Genomic DNA, 23,304 nt, shown 5'->3' with positions numbered 1-23,304 from the left:
GACGAGCCCCCAATTAAACGTATGTTACGTCCTGGCCTGCACGAAGGAAAGGCCGCTCGAAGGTCGTAACAGCGTTTTCCCGAAATCGGAGTGATTTCGGGTCGAACGGACTGTCTGGCCCTTTTGCAGGTCAACGACTGGATAGTCGCTTTTACCTGGCTTATTTCAGGGGTCCGTTCGTCGGTCCTTTTCGGTAAGGGAATTAAATCCCTTTTACGCGGGATAGGACCTTGTGCGATCTCGGGGGATATATGAAGGAACGCAGGGGTTTAAATAAGACTTTAAATTCGCGTAATGTAAATAATTATCATTTATTCAAAAAAAATAAAATCTTAATAATATTCGGAGAATTAGACATTTGAATTTGTGGACATGTATAAACAATTATATATGAGTGTGTGTGTAACGTTGATGTGCTATGAGGCGGTTGAGGATTCGCGTTGGCTTTTGATCGTCTCGTTTCAATCGGAGAGCGCGTTTCAATGCTCGACGAGGCAGCGATTTCCACTACTTATTAAGTTTAGTCGCGATTCCGGGGATTTATTCACTTCCGTGATCGTAGAAGAATGAAAGTACTCACTGTATATTATTTGGTGAGCGGGTTGGCAGCTATAGGTTGATCTTCAGGATCGATGGTTCACTTTTCGAGTGGTGTGGGCGAAGGTGTAGGTTGACTGGTAGCTGGTTGTTGAGCCCCGACGGTCACAAAATATATGTTTAATGCGAGGATCCAGAAGTGTGTAACTGCCACGACGTAGGCGGAATTAATAGAGAGCATTCTTGGAAGATTCGCTGCTTTCATACTATTCGTCTGCCCTTCCTATAGGGCAAAGGGTGTCTTCTTTTCTTGTGACTCATAGTCATACGTTCGGTGTTTAATCCCCTTTGCGCAACGTATTGCTTCCTTGTATGAAGAGTTCTTTCCTAATTCCGATCTTTGGTCTACTGATAGCGTGTGTCGATCGTGATATTTCAACATTACCTATGACTTATTGATCAAAGTGTAGGTTTCGTAATCTCACCGATCGAGTTGTTTCACAATCACTGTCTTTCTCCGTTTAATTCTTATAACTAATTTCGGTCTTATAATTAATATGTTCGCGGAACGCGAATCTGCGTAAATCGGGGAGGAGAAAAGAATCGTGCAGTCCACAGGACGTAACACTGCAATAAAATAAAGACTACTATCAGATGATACTTTACATACCCAAGATTTGTATCGGTCGTCTGTAAGCCAAGCTTCTGCAAAACTTCGCTTACGAGCTTTTCGGGGCTTCGTTAATTCAACACATATTTTTCGTTACTTTATACTATTTGTTAAAGCGAAATATATATACTGATCAAGAGCTAATTGCTCGAAAACGAGAGATGTTTATAGTAAAACGGTCTACAGCTGACTCGACGAATTTCGAAGACATAAATGTCAAAAACCTGTCGCTAGATTTTATTGTGTCAAACAGCTGATTGGAGAGCTGCTTGACAAGACGAGACGCGCGGTAAAACGATCAACACGCGCAAAAAAGGTAAACACGGCTCGTCGGGAAGCCGAATATAATGATTGAAATACATTTCCCAATATACAATATTTTAAATTTTTTGACGGAAGAAACCACCACCTTCTCACAGTTTCCGTTGAGCAACAATATGTACGTCGTACATTAGTACAAAATAAATAGGGAATAAAAAGAATAAAATCTTAAACAATATTTATAAATTAAAATATTATTTTATTACAATTATTTCTTTAAAGATAAAAAATCTTTTTTAATAGAAAGGTGTATATATTGGCCAAGAGTGGATTTTTATATATAAAATATACTTATAATTATTATTAATTAATAATTATTTTTAATTAAAATTTTAAATATAAGTTACTTAATTTATGTTTAAAATATATTAATTTTATTAATATTATTTTATAATATTAAATATATTTTTTATATTTTATATTTTCTTTTTGCATATTGGGTTGCATCGCCTACTCGCTATCGCCAGTATTCCGGATTCGCTCGAAATTCGTAGCTCTATTCTATCAAAAGAAAATAAAGGACAAAAGATATATACCTGTCCTCTTCTACAAATGTTCGAAGGACAAGGGTTCTCATCTTTTCGGTGCGCTCTGCGCTGCCGACCTACCCCCTCCACTGCAAGATGGCTGTCGCGAAGTGGCTGTCGCGCGTGAAATCTTGCATCACTGCCTTAACGTGGCTGCGTAGCGCCTAGGAACTTTCCCACCAAGCGCTCCCACTATGGCAAGCGTCCTGAACCTCGGGCCGCCGCAACGCCGAGCCGCCGAAACGAAGGACCTCAGATCAGTCCCAAACTTAGCCAGTTCTAATCGCGACTCCAACCAGAGCAGTTCTACTCCGAACGCTCTCTAACTCTAAATCCTAGTTCGAATTCTAACTCTAATTCTAAATCTAATAATAAGCTCTAACTCTAAGGTTTGATTTCTTGTATTAAGTGCGTCTAGTGTTAACTTTAAATAAATTGTGTTTTATATTAACAATCCTAATATTTATTTGAAAATACAACCTCATCTTTAACCTCACGTGTTTCTAGTCCTACATCTTACATTTTATTCTCAAAATCTCTAAATTTAGTTGTTTCTCCAGCGTGCACGTGTCGTATAGTTTCTTATTAAATAAACTATTATCGATTACGAATTCTAGGCTGCGATTTAGAGAGGACGAACCGCTCATCGTCGCTAAACAATTCACTTCTTCTATTAAATTCTGGAACCTGTACTGACCGTTTCGAGAGGACAACCCGCTCACAGTTATATACCGAAACAATAACCGACAGTGAGGACCGCCGCACGTCGACTTATTGTGAAAGTAACGCAGTCTCCAGAATTTTCTATATGATTTATAATGGCTAAGACACGCCGTGCAGGAAGGAAGAATCAGCTTCGTCGAATAATCGCGCATTATTACCACCCGGCAAAACCAAACGAATATTCAGCTATTATTGGCACAGATTATCACAACGATCCTGAATACGAGGCATTATTCACTAAACACGTGCTACTGAGAGAGTGGCCCGCGAAATTATCGCAAATCGACATCGAAAAACCTGAGTTCCCGCCACTCGACATCCCAGAAAACAACCCCCGCAAATCCGGGTATCTCCGACGCAGAGCTGAAGTCTTGTACGAACAATACGAGAAAGCATCGTGGAACTGCCACCCACCAACTACAGCTCGACTAAAAGGTAAGTGAAAGAAATATCTCTCGTCAACTTAAGATTCTTCGGTCTCACTTAAGAGTAACAATAACGTTCTACATTAACTGTAAATGAACAAATTCTTCAACGGGCAAACCAAACTAAAATAATATTTAGTGTAGTAAACTACGCTGTCGAAGACGAACCTTGTGAAACCGTCACTCAACTAATCGACCTTTTAAACATCGCCTTCGGATCTGCGAAAACGATTGACCAATACCGCGGAGAGCTCAGCACAGTATATCTCAAACCGAACGAACACATGCTAGACTACATAAGTCGCGTTAAAGACCTCCGTTCCGCTATCCTCGACGCAGAACCGACGTAGATGAGCTTACCGCGCGCTCTTTTTGCGATGGCCTTCCGCTACAATATAGGTTACAGATGGACAGGCGCCTCTACATCTTCCCCTTCGAGGCTTTTGCAAAAGCCAAGGCCCTCGCGAAACGAGAAGAGCTAGACAGAGAGCGATACAAAACTCAAGACCGCCGTCAACCAGATAGGCCGCGAAACGAATACGCTCAACGCCCAATTACCACAATGCACCACCGCGCGATGGAAACCGCTCTAGAAGTTACCTCGCGAACGCTCCTCCCCGTGGCGCATATGTAAGACACGCTATTTCTCGAGAACCGGAAGGACGACGTGACAATAACGAGCGCAGATCCCCTAACGCGAATTCAAACGCGAACGTCGCCCCTCCTCGCGATAGTCAGCCCACTAAACTGTGCCGGTATTGCAAACACCCAGGGCATGAGATCGACGAATGCCGGAAAAGACAGTATAACAACTCACGTCAAGAGCAGGGAAACTTCCCTCGCCCCTCGAGGCCAGCGGACGAACCTCGAGCGAGAACCTCTCGGGAAGCAGTCCGTCCGATAAGAACGATAGTCGCGGAACAGCAGGAAGAAGCACAAGGATCACAATGCTAAGTCCCGACGACTTCTCCCACGCACCCACTGTATCTATATGCGCAGATGGCTTATCGCAAGAAACAATCTTTATGATAGACACTGGAGCCGCGCCGAACCTTGTTAAGCAAAGCAAAATACACCCCGAGACAAATATTGATTCAAATACTATCATATTCCTTAGTGGAATAACGAAAAGTAAAATTAAAACTCTCGGGTCGACCGACGTCGAATATTTAGGTCACAAGATTAAGTTGCACGTTGTCCGAGACGACTTTCCCATCTCACAGGGCGGAATCCTAGGATCCGACTTTTTACGCAACGCGACTAAAATAGATTACCTAAAACATTGCGTCGTATGGCAAGGATCGCCAATTGCCTTTGTCAACAATGAAACCGTAACGATCCCGGCAAGGTCGAGCACCGTTCTCCCACTCCGCGTAAAAAACCCTAACGTACGCGTAGGTTATGTACAGCGGACGCAAACGACAAAATCTACTTAGGAGATGCAGTCGTTACCAACCGTGAAGGAAAGGCGTATATAAGCGCGATAAACACGGGCGAAGAAGATTGTAAAATTACCTTACCGAGCATTGAGCTCCACGAGGTTGAAATATATTCTACATCCGGTCTTCAAAACCTTACTAACTCAAATTCCATATCCTGTTCTTCACAGAGTCATAAAAGCACACACTCTTCCGGATACCCATCCTTTGTCTAAACATCGTAAAAGTTTAGAGAGCGATATCTCGTCCCTAGGGCACGAAACGATCACTCCTAAACAAACAAGACATGTCGCAACATTAAACGGGAGCAGCGTACAATCCCGTAACGAAGAAATACAGTCTTTGCTGCGGCTCGAACACTTAAACGAGGAAGAGACGGAACACGTCCATAACCTTATAAATAATCAGGACGATCTGTTCCACCTTCCGTCCGATAAACTGCATTCCACTGACACTGTTTCACACACTATCCCGACGACTGACGATCTTCCGGTCCATACCAAACAATATAGATTTCCGCCTATACACAAGGAGGAGATTAACAAACAAATACAAGGCTTAATAGAAAACGTTATACAGCCGTCAGCTTCACCTTACAACTCCCCCTTGTGGATAGTGCCAAAGAAATCCGACTCCAAAGGTAATAAGCGCTGGCGGATGGTAATAGACTATCGCGCCCTGAACGAAAAGACAATCGGCGACGCCTATCCCCTACCTAACATTGTGGAAATACTCGATCAACTAGGCAGCGCTAAATATTTCAGCGTGTTTGATCTCGCATCCGGATTTCACCAAATACCGATGCATGAGTCTCACGCGCTAAAAACCGCATTTTCAACGCCGCACGGGCATTACGAGTTTAAATGCATGCCGTTCGGACTAAAGAACGCACCCGCGACGTTCCAAAGACTCATGGACCAGGTATTGACCGGACTACAAGGAGTAGAGTTATTTGTATACCTAGACGATATCGTACTATACGCGAGCTCTTTACAAGAGCACAACATTAAATTCAATAAATTAGCCGAAAGGTTGCGAGGAGCGAACCTCAAACTCCAGCCGGACAAATGCGAATTCCTGAGAAAAGAGGTCGGCTATTTAGGCCACTTAATTAGTAGTGAAGGAGGAAAACCAGACCCTTTCAAAATAATCGCAGTCAAAGAATTCCCCAGACTGCGAAGAATATAAAACTAAATATAGGTACGGACGCCGTGTGCCTAGATGAGGCTACAACGGAGAGGGAAATTTGCGCTACACTGTCCAAGATAGGCAAATGTAGACCGGATGACCTCAAAGTCGGGCCTATAAAATTCGTCTCACGGACAATGGGCACCGTCTGGATCCGATGCCCGGTTGCACCCGCCCAAAAGATCCTGGAAACCCGAAGAATCCAGTTCGGGTGGGTGCATGCGACAATGGAGCTGCTCAAGGACAGGCCCCTTCAATGCTTTAAATGCATGAACAAGGGGCATGTCCAAGAGCACTGTACGAGTGACAAAGACAGACGAAAAGCCTGCTACAACTGTGGCACGGAGGAGCACTTTGCGAGAGATTGCAAGTGTCCCTCAAAGTGCATGCTTTGTGAGGAGGCCGGGGTTCCTTCGAACCATCGAATGAGGAGTGCACTATGCACCCCTCCCAAGAAGAGGAGCCCAGGAAACAAGGGTGCCGGAAGCTCTCAAAACACCCGGCAAGGAGAAGGTAGGAGAGGGAGTCAACCCGGCGACTCCCAAGGAAACGCAGAAGCCCCTGGAGCAGCGGAAGCCACGTCCGGAAAGAACGGCGGCCGCTGCAGTAACAGGGGCACCAGCGAAGATGGAGGGAGCCAAACCACAGCGGCCCGAGAAGGTAACCCAGTCTCCAGCGACTGAGGAACCAACTCGGGCCACAGGCCATGGAGGTCGTCGAGGAGGAGATCGACAAGACATGTTAACATGGCTGTCAATCTCCTCCAGGCCAACCTAAACCATGCCCGTGCAGCCCAGGACCTGTTTGTACAGACCTTAATGGGCGGCGGGTGTGGTTTGGGAATAGCTGCGGAGCCGTACAGGCTGCCCGATAATGACCCTTGTTAGGCCATTAACGACGAGGGCTCCGTAGTCATAACTTGGAGGATGGAGACGAATTCCCCACCATACCGTAAGATAGGCGATGGATGGGGATGCGTCATGGTAAAATGGGGCCCATCTCGGTAATGGGATGTTACATCACCCCCAGTCTGAGGGCTGCCCAGTTTGAGCAGGTGCTGGACGGACTAGAAGTCGCTGTGCGATCACAGTCCGGCCGCCCTGTTATTGTGGCCGGGGACTTCAATGCCAAGTCGGCATTATGGAGTTCCCGGCGCAACGATTCGAGGAGCAGACTCTTGGAGACGTGGGCAGCGGCACTCGGCCTGTTTATCCAAAATACAGGCACGAAAAGCACATGTATTCGTCCGCAGGGGGAGTCCATTGTGGATCTCACATGGGCAAACCCCCCTGCGATGAATAGAATCAGGGCGTGGCGGGTGACAGATCACGAGACCCTCTCGGATCATTTATATATAATGATGAGGGTCAACATCACCCGCCAAGGGGTGCTTAGCCGCGTCCAGGGGAAGGAGGGAGCAGAGACTCCTAAGAGGTGGGCCCTCAAAAAGCTCGACACAGACGGGCTGATGGCCGCAGTCGCCTCAGCGACCTGGCCAGGCACATAAATGCCAGGAGACATTGATGGCCGGGTCACATGGCTCGGGGACATGATGACGAGAGCATGCGATGCCTCCATGCCCCGGGCCAAAGCGAAGCCGCGCCGAGCGGCATACTGGTGGAGCGAAGAAATCGCCGAGCAAAGACAGATAACTGCCAGAGCTCGGCGTCGCTTCACCAGACTTCGGCGGCGCGGCGACGATGAGGCGACAGTTGAGGCGTACGAGGATTATAAACTCCACCGTAACGCCCTCAGCGCGGCAATCAGGAAGGCCAAGGCCAGGGCGTGGGACGAGCATCTGCTCATGCTGAACTCGGACCCATGGGGGCGTCCATACAGAACAGTCATGAACAAAATGCGAAGGGCGCCCTCCGTGACGGAATCCCTGGACCCCCGGGACCTTGAGGAGAAGCTTGACAAGCTCTTCCCCACCATCGCCCGGGCTCCTTTCGAACGGGAGGAGCGGGCGGGGTGGGAGGACGAGCTAAAGGTCACGGAGGCAGAGATGGTCGGGATTGTAAAAAGACTCAGGTCTCGGGGCAATAAGGCCCCGGGACCGGATGGAATTCACGGGTCTGGGTTCTGGCCTTGGACGATCCGTCTGTATCGAGCTACGTTAGGCAGCTCTTTACCGACTGCCTAAAAGAGGGGAGCTTCCCTCCAGTCTGGGAGAGGGCCAAAGTGGTCCTCATCCCAAAAGGGAGCGGTGCAGCGGGACTTCCTCCCGCTTACAGACCGATATGCCTGCTTGACGAGGTGGGGAAACTACTCGAAAGAGTGGTAGCAAACCGCCTCGTCGAACACCTGTCCCGGGATGGGCCAGACCTTCACGAGGACCAATACGGATTCCGCGAGAGAAGATCGACAATTGATGCGATCAAGCGCGACAATTGTCCGATCTCTTGCGGAGTCTGAAATGGAAGAGGGCAGGGTGGCCATGGCGGTGTCGCTAGACATCGTCAATGCATTTAACACCCTGCCCTGGAATCAAGTGGGGATCGCGATGGAAAGGCATTGCGTCCCCGCGTACCTCGTGAGGGTAATAAAGAGTTACTTCCGGGATAGAAGACTGGAGTATCGCAATAGAGACGGACTCCAGTGCGAGATGTCCTGCGGGGTCCCACAGGGGTCAGTGTTAGGCCCCCTGCTGTGGGACCTCGCGTTTGACAATGTGCTTCGCACCGCTCTCCCCCCCGGCTGCAGTATCGTCTGTTATGCAGACGACACGTTAGTGCTGGTCGGGGGAGCAGACTGGAGGGAAGCAAAGATGAGGACGGAGCTGGCGGTTGCATGCGTTGTCCGTAGCATCCATGGCATGGGTCTAAAAGTAGCGCCTCACAAAACGGAGGCGCTATACCTACACTCTCAAGGAGAGCCACCGGCGACCCATGTCATGGTGGATGACACCCCCGTCCAAGTAACGACCCGAATGAATACCTGGGTCTAATCCTGGACGGAAAATGGACTTTCATAGATCACTTCGATCAGTTGGGCCCAAAAGTGGAGAGAGTGGCGGCAGCTCTAAGTCGCCTACTCCCTAACTTGGGAGGGCCCGACGGTCGAGTGCGTCGGATGTATGCGGGAATCGTTAATGCGGTAGCCCTATACGGAGCACCCATGGGCAGAGGCTGCGAATACCACCCGAAAGATCAAGAACGCACTGCGACGTATAGCGGCGCGTAGCGATCAGGGTAATTCGCGGCTACAGAACGGTCTCGCACGCGGCGGCCACGACTCTGGCCGGGCTCCCGCTGATGGAGCAGGTCGCGGGGATGTACGAAGAAACGTACATCCAGACGCGGGAGCTCCAGAGGCGGAATGTCAAGTTAACGGCTAGAGTCAAAGGCATCATGAGGGTCCAGGCCCGACGACGTCTCCTGGAAAGGTGGAGGGAATATCTTGCCAATATTCCCGAGACCAACTCAGGGAGAAGAGTCGTCGGCGCCGTGCGTCCAGTATTAGAAGAGTGGGTGGAAAGGACGCACGGCGAGGTGTCATACCGTCTTGCGCAGATAATAATGGGGCATGGATCCTTCGCTGACTTTCTGTGCAAGATCGGTAAGGAGCGGACGACCCACTGCCACCACTGTTGGGATGAGTTGGACACCGCGCAACACATATTGGCCCATTGTTTGGCATGGGCCGATGAGCGCGGTGTCCTTACGGCGGCGGTGGGTGAGACCTCTCACTGTCGGTCATCATTCCAAAGATGATTGACAGTGAAGAGGCTTGGAAGGCGGTCTCCTCCTTCTGCGAAACAGTAATGTTGCAGAAGGAGGAGGCAGAAAGGGAGCGCGAACGCGCCCCACGAAGTGACGGGAGCAGTGGCGACGACGGAGACGGGCGAGTACCTACGCCTCGCAGGTTGCGACCCCGTCGCCGAAACCCGCGGCACCCGCCGAGGCCGGGAGAGAGAAGGAGACCGAGGAGGGGGGGAACAGAGGAGGCGATTATAGCCGAACCTGAATCCTCTCCTCGGAAATAGGCCTCACGGGAAGGAGCAAACGAGTGGTCCTCTAGAACAGGAGGACCACCTGTGCAACGTGCGGCAAGCTCTACCCCCCTGTGTGAAGGAGGTAGTCCACTACTAGGACTACCTCAGTAAACCCACACAGGGGGAGGGGGATCAGGCTTCGGGCGGGAAATCCGAATCTGGTCCCGTCCTTCATGGGGATATAGTTGTATCCAGGGGGGCGCGGTGCGGAAGTGTGGCCCTTCCGCACCGCAAACTGTCGGGAAGACAAGTCCCTCGCCAAGTCAACATGGCGAGGGACAGGGAGTCGCAGTAACCAAACGCAGTGACTCCCATGGGATAGTCAGGCGGGGGTTTCCCGGAAGTAGTGCAATCGCCAGATTCCCGGGAAACCCCTACAACGCCCGAGCTGGCCACCGTATGGGTTTTAGTGCGGTAAGCTTGGGCCCCCTAGCCGAACTATTCGTGGCTCGGTTAAGGGGAGCAAGCAGTCCCACATAACCCATGCTTCTTTCCCGAGGGGCATGGGTATCCATAAAGGATTTCCTTCACGTTAAAAAAAAAAAAAAAAAATGGTACGGACGCCGCGTTGTGCATTGTTACTTCAAATTAAGCACAAGCGAAAAGTCTAATTGGGTAATTTCAGTAAAGCACCTTCTCGTAATCGGCGAGTTGCCTACTGGAATAACGTGTTCCGTGTGTAATTTAAACAGACTGACACAAACTCGCGATCCACACCACCACTGTCTCATGTGTCAAATCGCGTATCTAAAGTATCTCGACGGAGAAGAAACTCCCTACACGAATAGTGACGGCAATACAGTAGTGACCGTTTTCCACGCGATTAACAATTCGTTCGACAGGTATCCAGAATACCTTTGACTAAACAACGCAAATTCGTGTTTCCTACTCACTCTCGTATCTATCCGCTCTCGATGCGTGACCATACATTCGGATAGCCTCCGTCGCGGGCAATCCCCGGAAGTAAATCTCCGAAAAGCGACGTTGTCTTGCGCAATAGTCCGAGTACGTTGTTCGCGAAAATATACTCCGCGAATTATACCCCGCGACTCCGCGCGGACGTAACAAGGGACGCGTTGCATTTGTATTCTATGATTTTGAAACGCGGCAAGATGAGACGTTTAAAGTTACGCCAAACGTGAAAAAATATGTTCTGATCATTTGCGTGGTACAACAAAAATTTGCGAAGCGTGCGCGGAGGAAAACGAAATGTTTGTGCGTTGTCGTTGATGTATGCGCGATTTTGTGTTTCGTCATAATCCTGTGAAACAATTTGTTGAATTTGCAACGCGAACGACAAAATGTTTCAAACAAATTATTTGCATAGCTCATAAAGCGATCGACGCTTAATTAATTTTGAAATATATTATTGAAAATCGAATTAATCTAAAGTCGAAAGTAATTTTAAATGGTGTTATAGCCCGAACTATAACCAGTAATTATTAGAAATTAGAATTTACTGAATATCAGTAGTAATACTATGCCGATTCTAACTCAGGGGCAATGAGGGGGGGTGAGGGGCGAGGGGAACCCAGGGCGCGGGAAATGACGTCACGCGGGGAGGGGGGAATGACGTCACGCGGGGAGGGGGAATGACGTCACGTGGGAGGGGGAGGCGTCCGCGGGGAGGGGGAAGCGTCTGCGATTTTAGGGTCCGCGAGGGGTCCGCGGGGAGGGGGAGGCGTCCGCGAGGTTAGGGTCCGCGAGGGGGCCGCGGGGAGGGGGAAGCGTCTGCGATTTTAGGGTCCGCGAGGGGTCCGCGGGGAGGGGGAGGCGTCCGCGAGGTTAGGGTCCGCGAGAGGCCCGCGGGGAGGGGAGCGTCCGCGAGGTTAGGGTCCGCGAGGGGTCCGCGGGGAGGGGAGCGTCCGCGATTTTATGGTCCGGGAGGGGTCCGCGGGGAGGGGAGCGTCCGCGATTTTAGGTGACGGGTCCGCGAGGGGTCTGCGGGGAGAGGGGAATCCGCGAAAGACCGCATGAAACTTTTTGGGTAAGGGGTCCGCGGGGAGAGAGGAATGCGAAGGATAGCGCGAGGCGAACGCGAGAGAGAGATGTCGCGAGAGAGACGTTCGCGAAAGAGAGATAGCGGTAGCGAGATGATGTGGCGATTGAGAGCGCAAGGTGTTGCAGCGAGGCGTATATGCAAGAGCGAGAGAGATAGCGCGAGATGACGAGAGGTAGCGAGATGACGCGAAGGAGAGCGCGAGAGCTGATGCAGCGAAGGAGAGCGCGAGGTGCACGCGAGAGAGATATCACAAGAGCGAGAGAGAGATGTTGCGAGACGATGCGGCGATGGAGAGCGCGAGAGCTGATGCAGCGAAGGAGAGCGCGAGAGGCGGACGCGAGAGAGAATTTTTTAAATATTTTTTTTTAATTAATATTTTTAGGATGAGGAAGGGGAGAGGACCTATTCTAAAATAAATACATTTTTTTTTAATATTTAAAATAATTTTTATTATATAACTAAGAACTTACTTAATTTTCTTTGATTGTCTCTATTTACATTTTATTACTTTGATGATTTAGATTTATATATTTATAATTTAACCACCACATCGTTTATCAATTAAGTAAGTTCTTTTGTAATTTCAGTTTTATTTTATTCTTTATATGCGTTTTAAATGTAAAAATTACTTGTCAATCCTTTGTTATAGTGTTTTTCACTTGATAAGGACCACAACCAAATGGTCGAAACGTTGTGAATATAATTGAATAAACTTTTGCTAGTTACGTCGAATTTAAGTCTACCAAAAGATAATATTATTTCAATATTAATTTATTCAAAAAAAGGGTGTGGCGAATCATTGTGATGATTTGACCACCAATTAAATATTTTAAATACATTTTCTAAAGCACAATTTTTTACATGTTTATCGCAACGTAGGCTATAGGTAGTATCTAAGTTGTTTAATGCAGGAATATCTTCATAGTTTGCATCCAAGGTCTCAATAATGAAACCGTTTCTCGCATCGTCCATTATATTGGTCAACCATTCTCGCTTTTCATGGCCTTTTACGTACACAAGAGAGGATGTCTCTTCTTCTTCTTGTATCATACCAGCGATAGCTGTTGTAATCAAACGCTGAGCCATGCAGTAGGGAACGCTTCCATCTTCCCATTGCAATCCATGATGATTTCGAGTCAACCATGAAGCTTGACGTCTCTCCGATTTTATGAGCGCACCCCATGGTACGGGGCATGTGAAGAAATAATGTGAAACAACGAATCCTCTTCTCAGAATCGCCGCTTCCTTCACGATAAATCGTTTATTGAGAATAAATCCTTGCAGATCCACAAACGTCGGTACAACCATTTTGTTGCAAGAATGTTGGACGACTGATGCAGATTGTTAAAAATCTCAATCATTTATATTACATCGGAGGAGGGGATAATTGCTGATTATGTAATTTTACGAACTACGTTGGACAAAGGACAATATTCAACAACACGATCATGCAAGATGAGACAATATGCTGTAATATTTGCCGGTACATCTTCCTTACATTCAAACTCTATTCTCACGGTAGAATTTTTAACAGAATCATTTTGTCGCGAACAATCAATAACTGCGAGAGGACCGCAATGTAGAAATTTCGCGATAGTTAGTACATTCTCAATATCACACCCGTAATAAGATTTGCGAAAACGAGAGTACATATCAAACAAGAGGGCGAATCTATTTTTTTCAAAATCTAAATTTAAATCATCATAGGGATAAGATTCAGAGTTTAGATACAGCTTTACGTTGGCTAATTTACAATGATCGAATACAGTAACATCTTTTGTCATAATATTTTTTTCAGTTTGCAGTGCAAAGATCACATATCGCGGCTTTTCCAGCTGAGAAGCAGTTTTCACAGTCCATGAATGCTTGGTTGTACTATGTAGCAGAGGAAATTCGTATAGATCACAAGCGCGAAAACTCATGTTTAAGAATTGCCCGCTTTCCAATACTCGTAGCAAGGACAGTTTATTAACCTCATTCAATAGTACATGAGGCATACGCCATTGTATCTTGAGTAATTCAATAGCAGCTTCAGTTTTTAAATCGGATTTTTTTTTATGCAAAGAATAATATTATAAAATCGTAAATCCCCTTACTGATCTTGATCATTGAATAAATCTCACCATTTATCTACATTTCCCTTCAATCAGAAATTTATATAAATTTAAAATCATACTATATTATCGTATGCAATTAATTACAATTGCGATTTAGTGCGATTATTTATATTTATAATAAAAAATGGAAAAATGTTTATATTTGTTTTATTTGAATATAAATGCATAACGAGAAGACTAGAGGAGACCGGGGCTAGTAGGCTCAGTTCAATGATCAATGTGAAATCGCTCAGTTCAAAGATATTATAAAATACCTCTTTTGTTATAAAATATATTTTTTTTGTTTTGAACACGCGTTTAGATTGGTCATCACTAATTAAATAAAAATATATTATATAACTAATTTTTATCAGATCTATATTGATGTTTTATTTCTTCTAATATAACAATATTGATATGTGTGCAATTGAAAACTATTAAAATCATCAAAAAAGCCCGATCGCTAAGAGTTAATAAATTATATAATTTTTTCCGTGATTCACGTATATGGCACCACTGTGCGACATCTCTCTCGCGCTATCTCTCGTAAACACCTCACGCTCTCTCTCTCTCTCTCTCTCTCTCTCTTTTAAGCATTCTCATGGTCCTTTCCGCAGGTATAAACAAAACAGCGTATGGCGTATAGCATTACGGTGAGCGCTGATGTCCTACCGCTCGAATTTATAAACAGATATTTATTACTACGATTTATCTGATGGGGCTGAAGCTTATGGAGAGAGGGTCTGTCTCTGCGATGTTCATCACAAAGTTTAAAGCAGTCGCTGAACTAAGTATCGCTAAGTGTCATCGAGCTAAGTTATTAAGTGCAGTGCAAAATGCCTTTTGGATCGGGAGACATTTTGGGCTCAAATTTTTTTTTAACAAGAATATCCTTAGGACTTCATGAAATAATAGACATAATATCTTGGAAGACCCACCTGCTAGAAAATTTATTGAGGACTCTGTTCCTTATATTCACAATGCCGGTAAGTTTTTATTATTATATAATAAATTTGTTTATTAATATTATCTACCAAATTTGTCGATTTTCAGAAAATAACCGAGGAATCCATCCAAATCGGTGGATACCTTAATCATCGGCATATAGAACAAGTACGAAATTATCGGTGGTGCGATCGGCGGGAATTGGCCGAGCTATGGGACGACGCGGAGGGGATCGTGGAATGGGCACAGGATTACTAGTGAGATGACGTCTTCTGCCTCAGAAAATTGTTCGGCGAGGAATCATATCCTCCCGAACCTGTCAGGGAGGAATTATGGGTCTAGTGAGTATCTCTTTTTAATTTTAAATATTATTAAAATAATAAAATAATTAATAAAAATTTTAAATTTTTTAAGTTGTTTTTATATCGCTAGTACAATAATCAAAGGGGTAGTTGTAAATTAATCGACCAAACTAGCCAAAATTTGTTTATTTAATAGAAGTTACATCGCTTCGACCATATGGTTGTGGTCCTTTTCAAGTATAAACTGAAATAATAATTAATTTAAAAAAAACGGTTTGAATACAAAAAACAGTAATATACATAAATGGATTTGCTATAAAATTTTGAGTACATACGTTCTTATTGAAACACTTCACAAATTTAAGTTAAAACAAATCATTAACATCTTGTTGAATTTTAAAGAGAGAGAAACATTGTATCAGTATGAAACTTTGTCAGTGACTGAAATATAAAAATAGGAAACCAAGCTAAACGACCTTTATTATTTTGTCATAGATTTTATTTAAGCTATCTGTGTCCTTTTGTAGGTTGATTGTATTATTGAATTTTTTAATATACAACATTTCCGCGATTTCTCTCTTTTTCACATATTTCTCATTATATAATATATTAGGTTTTGTCCAAATCAAATTCATGTCCGAATTCCAATTTATGTTTACTTATAACGGAATGATTGGTTTCATGCAATTTTATATTGTTAAAATGCTCTTTCACTCGAGTAAGCGCCTTTTTGTTTGGCCGATATATGACGCATTACAGTTTTTGCAATCTAATTTATATACAACATTAGTTCTCTGATCATTATGTAAACTATCTTTACCACGTTTAATCAATGTATTTAGCTTTTTTTTGGTTATTTTATAGACGTTGAAGCCCATGCCACGCATAACACGACATAGATCATAACTCACATCTTTAGCATATGGCAATAAAAGATAAATATGGAAATAAAAGATGTTCTGTCAGATTGTCCACGATTCATATCACAATCATTAATGTGATTACGAATTTTTTATACATTAATTCTTTTTTGTATATGTCGTTTGATGATGTGTTTAGGTTAAACAATTATTAAGTAAGATATCATTCACCATCTCAATGTTTTTATGATGGAAAATGTCATTGGATAGTAGAATGACATGATCAACCAGATTATAAATAGTATTAATTTTATATTTTAAAGGGTGGTTAGAAAAAAAAGTTTATATATCTTCCAGAACATGTAGGTTTCCTGTACCAATTAGTAATGAGTCTATTGTCTGAACGAATGATCGTTGTATTTAGGAAATTAATGGAAGAACTGACTTCAATTTCATATGTGAAATTCAAGCGTTGGTGGTAATTATTAAAAGTCATTAATATCTCATCTATTTTTGTACGTGGCAATATAGCAAAAACGTCGTCTACATATCTATAATATATGGGGACAGTGAAACTTAACAAACTTAAACATTGTGTCTCCAAATCATCCATCACAATATCTGCTATGATAGGTGATAAAAGAGAACTCATCGGGCTGCCAAATATTTGTTCATAAAACTGACCATTGAAGCTGAAACTAGTTGAATCTAAAATCAATTCTATTGAATGTAAAAATTGAGCTAAATTGAAATTTGTGTTCTTAGCAATGTCAATCCAACGTTTTTTAACGGCATTTATAACCAACTCTTTAGGAATATTTGTGAATAATGAACTAACATCTAAAGATATCATTATATCATTATCATTAATAAAAGTATGTTTAATATTTTTAACGTTTATCGCTCGTTTATCGCAGTCTGTAACCTTAACTCAGAAACGACTACGAACGGCTCAGAAACGGCTTCGAACGGGTCAAAAACGACTCAGAAACAGCTTTGAACGGGTCAGAAACGGCAAAGAACGGCTCAAGAACGACTACGAACGGGACAGTAACGGCTTTGAACGGGTCAGAAACGGCTACGAACGGGTCATAAACGGCTTTGAACGGGTCAGAAACGACTACGAACGGCTCAGAAACGGCTTTGAACAGTACTCTGCGTTGATACCACTGCTTATAAACGTTAAAAATATTAAAGATACTTTTATTAATGATAATGATATAATGATATCTTTAGATGTTAGTTCATTATTCACAAATATTCCTAAAGAGTTGGTTTTAAATGCCGTTAAAAAACGTTGGATTGACATTGCTAAGAACACAAATTTCAATTTAGCTCAATTTTTACATTCAATAGAATTGATTTTAGATTCAACTAGTTTCAGCTTCAATGGTCAGTTTTATGAACAAATATTTGGCAGCCCGATGGGTTCTCTTTTATCACCTATCATAGCAGATATTGTGATGGATGATTTGGAGACACAATGTTTAAGTTTGTTAAGTTTCACTGTCCCCATATATTATAGATATGTAGACGACGTTTTTGCTATATTGCCACGTACAAAAATAGATGAGATATTAATGACTTTTAATAATTACCACCAACGCTTGAATTTCACATATGAAATTGAAGTCAGTTCTTCCATTAATTTCCTAAATACAACGATCATTCGTTCAGACAATAGACTCATTACTAATTGGTACAGGAAACCTACATGTTCTGGAAGATATATAAACTTTTTTTTTCTAACCACCCTTTAAAATATAAAATTAATACTATTTATAATCTGGTTGATCATGTCATTCTACTATCCAATGACATTTTCCATCATAAAAACATTGAGATGGTGAATGATATCTTACTTAATAATTGTTTAACCTAAACACATCATCAAACGACATATACAAAAAAGAATTAATGTATAAAAAATTCGTAATCACATTAATGATTTGTTTTAACTTAAATTTGTGAAGTGTTTCAATAAGAACGTATGTACTCAAAATTTTATAGCAAATCCATTTATGTATATTACTGTTTTTTGTATTCAAACCGTTTTTTTTAAATTAATTATTATTTCAGTTTATACTTGAAAAGGACCACAACCATATGGTCGAAGCGATGTAACTTCTATTAAATAAACAAATTTTGGCTAGTTTGGTCGATTAATTTACAACTACCCCTTTGATTATTGTACTAGCGATATAAAAACAACTTAAAAAATTTAAAATTTTTATTAATTATTTTATTATTTTAATAATATTTAAAATTAAAAAGAGATACTCACTAGACCCATAATTCCTCCCTGACAGGTTCGGGAGGATATGATTCCTCGCCGAACAATTTTCTGAGGCAGAAGACGTCATCTCACTAGTAATCCTGTGCCCATTCCACGATCCCCTCCGCGTCGTCCCATAGCTCGGCCAATTCCCGCCGATCGCACCACCGATAATTTCGTACTTGTTCTATATGCCGATGATTAAGGTATCCACCGATTTGGATGGATTCCTCGGTTATTTTCTGAAAATCGACAAATTTGGTAGATAATATTAATAAACAAATTTATTATATAATAATAAAAACTTACCGGCATTGTGAATATAAGGAACAGAGTCCTCAATAAATTTTCTAGCAGGTGGGTCTTCCAAGATATTATGTCTATTATTTCATGAAGTCCTAAGGATATTCTTGTTAAAAAAAAATTTGAGCCCAAAATGTCTCCCGATCCAAAAGGCATTTTGCACTGCACTTAATAACTTAGCTCGATGACACTTAGCGATACTTAGCTCAGCGACTGCTTTAAACTTTGTGATGAACATCGCAGAGACAGACCCTCTCTCCATAAGCTTCAGCCCCATCAGATAAATCGTAGTAATAAATATCTGTTTATAAATTCGAGCGGTAGGACATCAGCGCTCACCGTAATGCTATACGCCATACGCTGTTTTGTTTATACCTGCGGAAAGGACCATGAGAATGCTTAAAAGAGAGAGAGAGAGAGAGAGAGAGAGAGAGAGAGCGTGAGGTGTTTACGAGAGATAGCGCGAGAGAGATGTCGCACAGTGGTGCCATATACGTGAATCACGGAAAAAATTATATAATTTATTAACTTTTAGAGATCGGGCTTTTTTGATGATTTTAATAGTTTTCAATTGCACACATATTAATATTGTTATATTAGAAGAAATAAAATATCAATATAGATCTGATAAAAATTAGTTATATAATATATTTTTATTTAATTAGTGATGACCAATCTAAACGCGTGTTCAAAACAAAAAAAAATATATTTTATAACAAAAGAGATATTTTAATATCTTTAATAAAGGTTTTATAATATCTTTGAACTGAACCTACTAGTCCCGGTCTCCTCTAGTCTTCTCGTTATGCATTTATATTCAAATAAAACAAATATAAACATTTTTCCATTTTTTACTATAAATATAAATAATCGCACTAAATCGCAATTATAATTAATTGCATACGATAATATAGTATGATTTTAAATTTATATAAATTTCTGATTGAAGGGAAATGTAGATAAATGGTGAGATTTATTCAATGATCAAGATTAGTAAGGGGATTTACGATTTTATAATATTATTCTTTGCATAAAAAAAAATCCGATTTAAAAACGAAATAAATACGCTTTTATAAAGTTATTATGTCAAATTTGTGAATTCCATACAATAATTTTCAATATAAGATCTTCAAAAAAAATTGTAGGAATATATGGAATAAAAGCATAAAAATTTCATATTCGATGATACTTTAAAATTTTCTTCGGAACGACTCTAATGATGTCCACAGTTTTATAAGCGTTGGACCGCTAACAATGCGAGTTCATACGATTAACAACGCCAAACTCATAAGTCTCGAATCTTCAAATGTATGTATGATGATGATCGAATCGACGTTACACCGTATGTTCGATCTCGATCCATGCATTGATGTATCTTTTGATCGATTGGTTAAAATTACCGAGACAGTCGATGTTAAATTTACACAATTTTCAAATATCGCGTCCAATGTAACGAGAATCCTAAAGAAGTATCAAATGTAATACGCGCTAGCGACGCCTTCAATAAACATCAACTCATCGATTGTGAGCTGGCAGCTTTAATTTTTAGTCCATAATATGTTAGAAAAAATATATAAATAAAGAGTTTTTAAAGTCTAAATTATGATGTAATTTTTGCATGCATTTCCATTCTCCCACCCGTAAGCAGCTCTCATACATAACTTGTTGCGGGGTCCTTGCGGGGTCCTGACGTCATACGGGGAAGGGGAAACGCCAGGCTAGAGACTGAGAGGTAGCGTGAGAGAAGAAAGAGATAGCGCATGTGAAGGAGAGATATGTCGCGGCGAGGTACACGAAAGAGTGACAGATAGCGCGAGGCTAGGAACCGTGAGAGAGATAGCGCGAGAGAGAAGAAAGAGATAGCGCGAGGTGCATGCGAAGGAGATTTTTTTTTTAAATATTTTTTTCCAATATTAATTATAATAATTCTTTTATAATAATATTCTTAATATAAATGGGAGGAAAGAGAGGAATTATTCTAAAGTAAAATATGTGTTTTTATGTTTAAAATAATTTTTTTTATTCATAAAATAGGTATGTGTAATATTTATAATTTTGTGTGTGTATGTGTGTGTGCGTGTGTGTGTGCGTATGAATATGTGTGTATGTGAATTTAAAATTTAAAATATAAGAATATATAAGAATATAATAATATAATATGAATATAATATAAAAATATAAAAAATATAATAATATAATATGAATATATAAGAAAAATACAAATAATAAGATAAATAGATAAACAATATAAATTTAAAATACAAAATATAAAAATTTTTAATGCGTCGGCGGCAAGCGGTTGAGCAGCGGCTGCGAGGTGGTGGGGCGGTGGCAGCGAGGCGGTAGAGGACCATTATGGGACAGCAAGGGGTCCCTTCTGCATAACAGAAAATTTTTTTTTATTAATTTATAAATATTTTAATTTATTTAAATAAATACTTACAAGTATTACATACTGCCTCCATGATAGATTAGGGAGAATATGGTTCCTCAATATCTCGGTCTGAAAAATTATAATGGTTCCTCAATATCTTTGTCCGAAAAATCATAATCCGATGATTCGCATGATGCCGATGGTGATGGCATATCCATTCGACCAATATATGGGTTCTCAGATCCTTTAAAGTAAACCACACAGCTTTTATAGCGACGTCGAAAGCATTTGATATTGTTGTGTGCTCTGAAGCATTTAGATAAACCGCCAGTTGTTCTTAAAATATCTTCATGAATTTCTATAAAATGGGCCAAATCTTTTGTTTGGGGTTTCTGTACACCGAGTTCACGATTTCGTAGAAACTGTACCGAAGACACCTTCGATTTTTTCTGACTCGCCATTTTCACAACACTTGTAGAATTCTCACTTTAAGTGTCCCAGCACAATCTCCAAAAGTTTATTTTGTGCAAATAGGACACATATCACATGGAAATATCTGACACAATGATTTTCTACAATAGCAACACCATCGGCAATCCACTGCATTGTGTAATTTAATCACATGCTTTCGTACAGCATACATGTGTCCGAAATCTTGAATAGAGATCATACATGAAGTAGATAAAGCCAGAGCACCACCCGTAGAATAATAAAAGTATATGGCGCAAACTTTTGTACGTCCGTTTAGCGCAAGGATTTGTGAATTAGACACTACCTTGTCGTGAATATCCGTAAGGTCCTCACTGCGATCACTAATATAATTACTGTCACTCAACAACAATGATCTTCGTCAGATTCGTCTACATTGTTATCCGACAACTCGTGATCTTCATCAGATGACTCGTCTAATATTCTCTCGAAATTATTATTTTCCATTTCTTTTTAACTCACTGCACTGTGCCACTGACACTTCGCATAGGACACTTTAACTCGTCGAATGCTAAAGACTTTTTGACGCGGAGACCCACTCTCCATAAGCTTCAGCCCTATCCCTCTCAAAATTATCGCAAAGGAATATCATAGTAATAAAATCGAGCGCTATCTGTTTATAAAAATTCGAGCAGCCGAACGTTGGCGCCGATACGTCGCAATTTTTCCTTAAAAGATATTATGGAAGATGTTTCGCTCTCGTTTATGGGAGATTTTCTGCGAGGGTACAAAGCTGCCGAACGTCAACGCTTTTACATTTGCACCTATAAAATGTCCATAAAATGGGAAACATAGTTTTAATGAACTCTAGAACGCTCCGTTGACAAGTTCGAGCAGCCGGACATCGGCGCTTCCATAATAAAATTATATTAACGAGGGTACAAAATTGTCAATCATCGGCGCTTGTTCTATACCTTTTTGGGGAATATGTCTAAGAACCCTCATAAAAAAGTCGTAAAGATACCATCTACAAATATTGCACTCAGAAAACTTCCCCTCTTTTGTCGAAACATCCCCCTCCACCCGCGTGACGTCAGCCCCCGCGCCTACGAGATACCCCCACCCCGCGTGACGTCATACCCCTCGTCTCGGAAAACCCCCCGCGCCCCGCACCCCCCTCAGAGGACCTGGGTTAGAACTCTCATAGTATATCTACTTTCGTTATTTACGAATCGAAAACAAAAATTTGGGGAAGATCTTGCTTCTTTTGGTGCTGAGTTGGAAAGGTTGTCACGATTTGCATATCCCGAATGTCCGTACGCAGTAAGGGATAAAATCGCGTGCGCGCAATTTATTTCGGCTCTCTTCGATGGTTTCTTGAGGAGGACCCTTCAGTTAGAAGGAATAACCTCCTTAAATTTGGCCTTTGAGAGAGCAAAAACGGTAAAAATTATTCAGGGAGAAAATTTTGAGAAAAGGAGAGAAAATTTCGCAAAATCTAATTACGGAAAATTTAATAGCGCGAATTTTTATCAAAAGGCGGAGAGGAACGGCGCGCGGAAAGATCATGATGAGAAAAACGGGAACGGTGATAAGAGCGATAAAAATAGCGCGCGGAAAAATCACGATAAGAAGGGTCCTTCGAAAGAGAAATGGCGAGGGAGTAATTTTTCCTCGAAAGGCAGGGAATGCTGGACGTGCGGGAAAACAGGGCATTTCCGGTCAGAATGCCCTGAAGAGAAGGGAAACGCGGTTTAGTCGAGCTACGCGGGGTGAGCTCGACTTTCTCTCAAAAAGCCCCGACAGTGAATCGTTTTATTAATTTTGATATTGCTAGAATTAGACAAAATAATTTCTATTACAATGGAAGAATAAATGGTAAAGATTATTCTTT

At 42.1% G+C, this 23,304-nt stretch overlaps 2 protein-coding genes across 2 annotated transcripts; both read left to right on the top strand.

Moving 5' to 3' along the window:
* The first annotated feature begins 6,818 nt into the window (after positions 1-6,818).
* Positions 6,819-7,337, top strand: LOC145947720 (uncharacterized). The gene has a single exon (XM_083057497.1). The coding sequence runs from the start codon at positions 6,819-6,821 to the stop codon at positions 7,335-7,337; it is 519 nt and encodes a 172-aa protein (XP_082913623.1).
* An 807-nt stretch (positions 7,338-8,144) lies between these two features.
* On the top strand, positions 8,145-10,685 carry LOC145947719 (uncharacterized). The gene is made up of 3 exons (XM_083057496.1): positions 8,145-8,747; positions 9,004-9,505; positions 10,450-10,685. Exons 1-3 carry the CDS (start codon positions 8,145-8,147, stop codon positions 10,683-10,685), a joined length of 1,341 nt encoding a protein of 446 aa, XP_082913622.1.
* The last annotated feature ends 12,619 nt before the right edge of the window (positions 10,686-23,304 follow it).

The sequence above is a fragment of the Prenolepis imparis genome, unplaced genomic scaffold (assembly GCF_030444845.1).
Source record: "Prenolepis imparis isolate NDT839.2.m4 unplaced genomic scaffold, iyPreImpa1.0 SCAF_127, whole genome shotgun sequence".
In the NCBI taxonomy this organism is placed as follows: Eukaryota; Metazoa; Arthropoda; class Insecta; order Hymenoptera; family Formicidae; genus Prenolepis; species Prenolepis imparis.
This window is presented reverse-complemented; position numbering and strand designations above follow the sequence as displayed.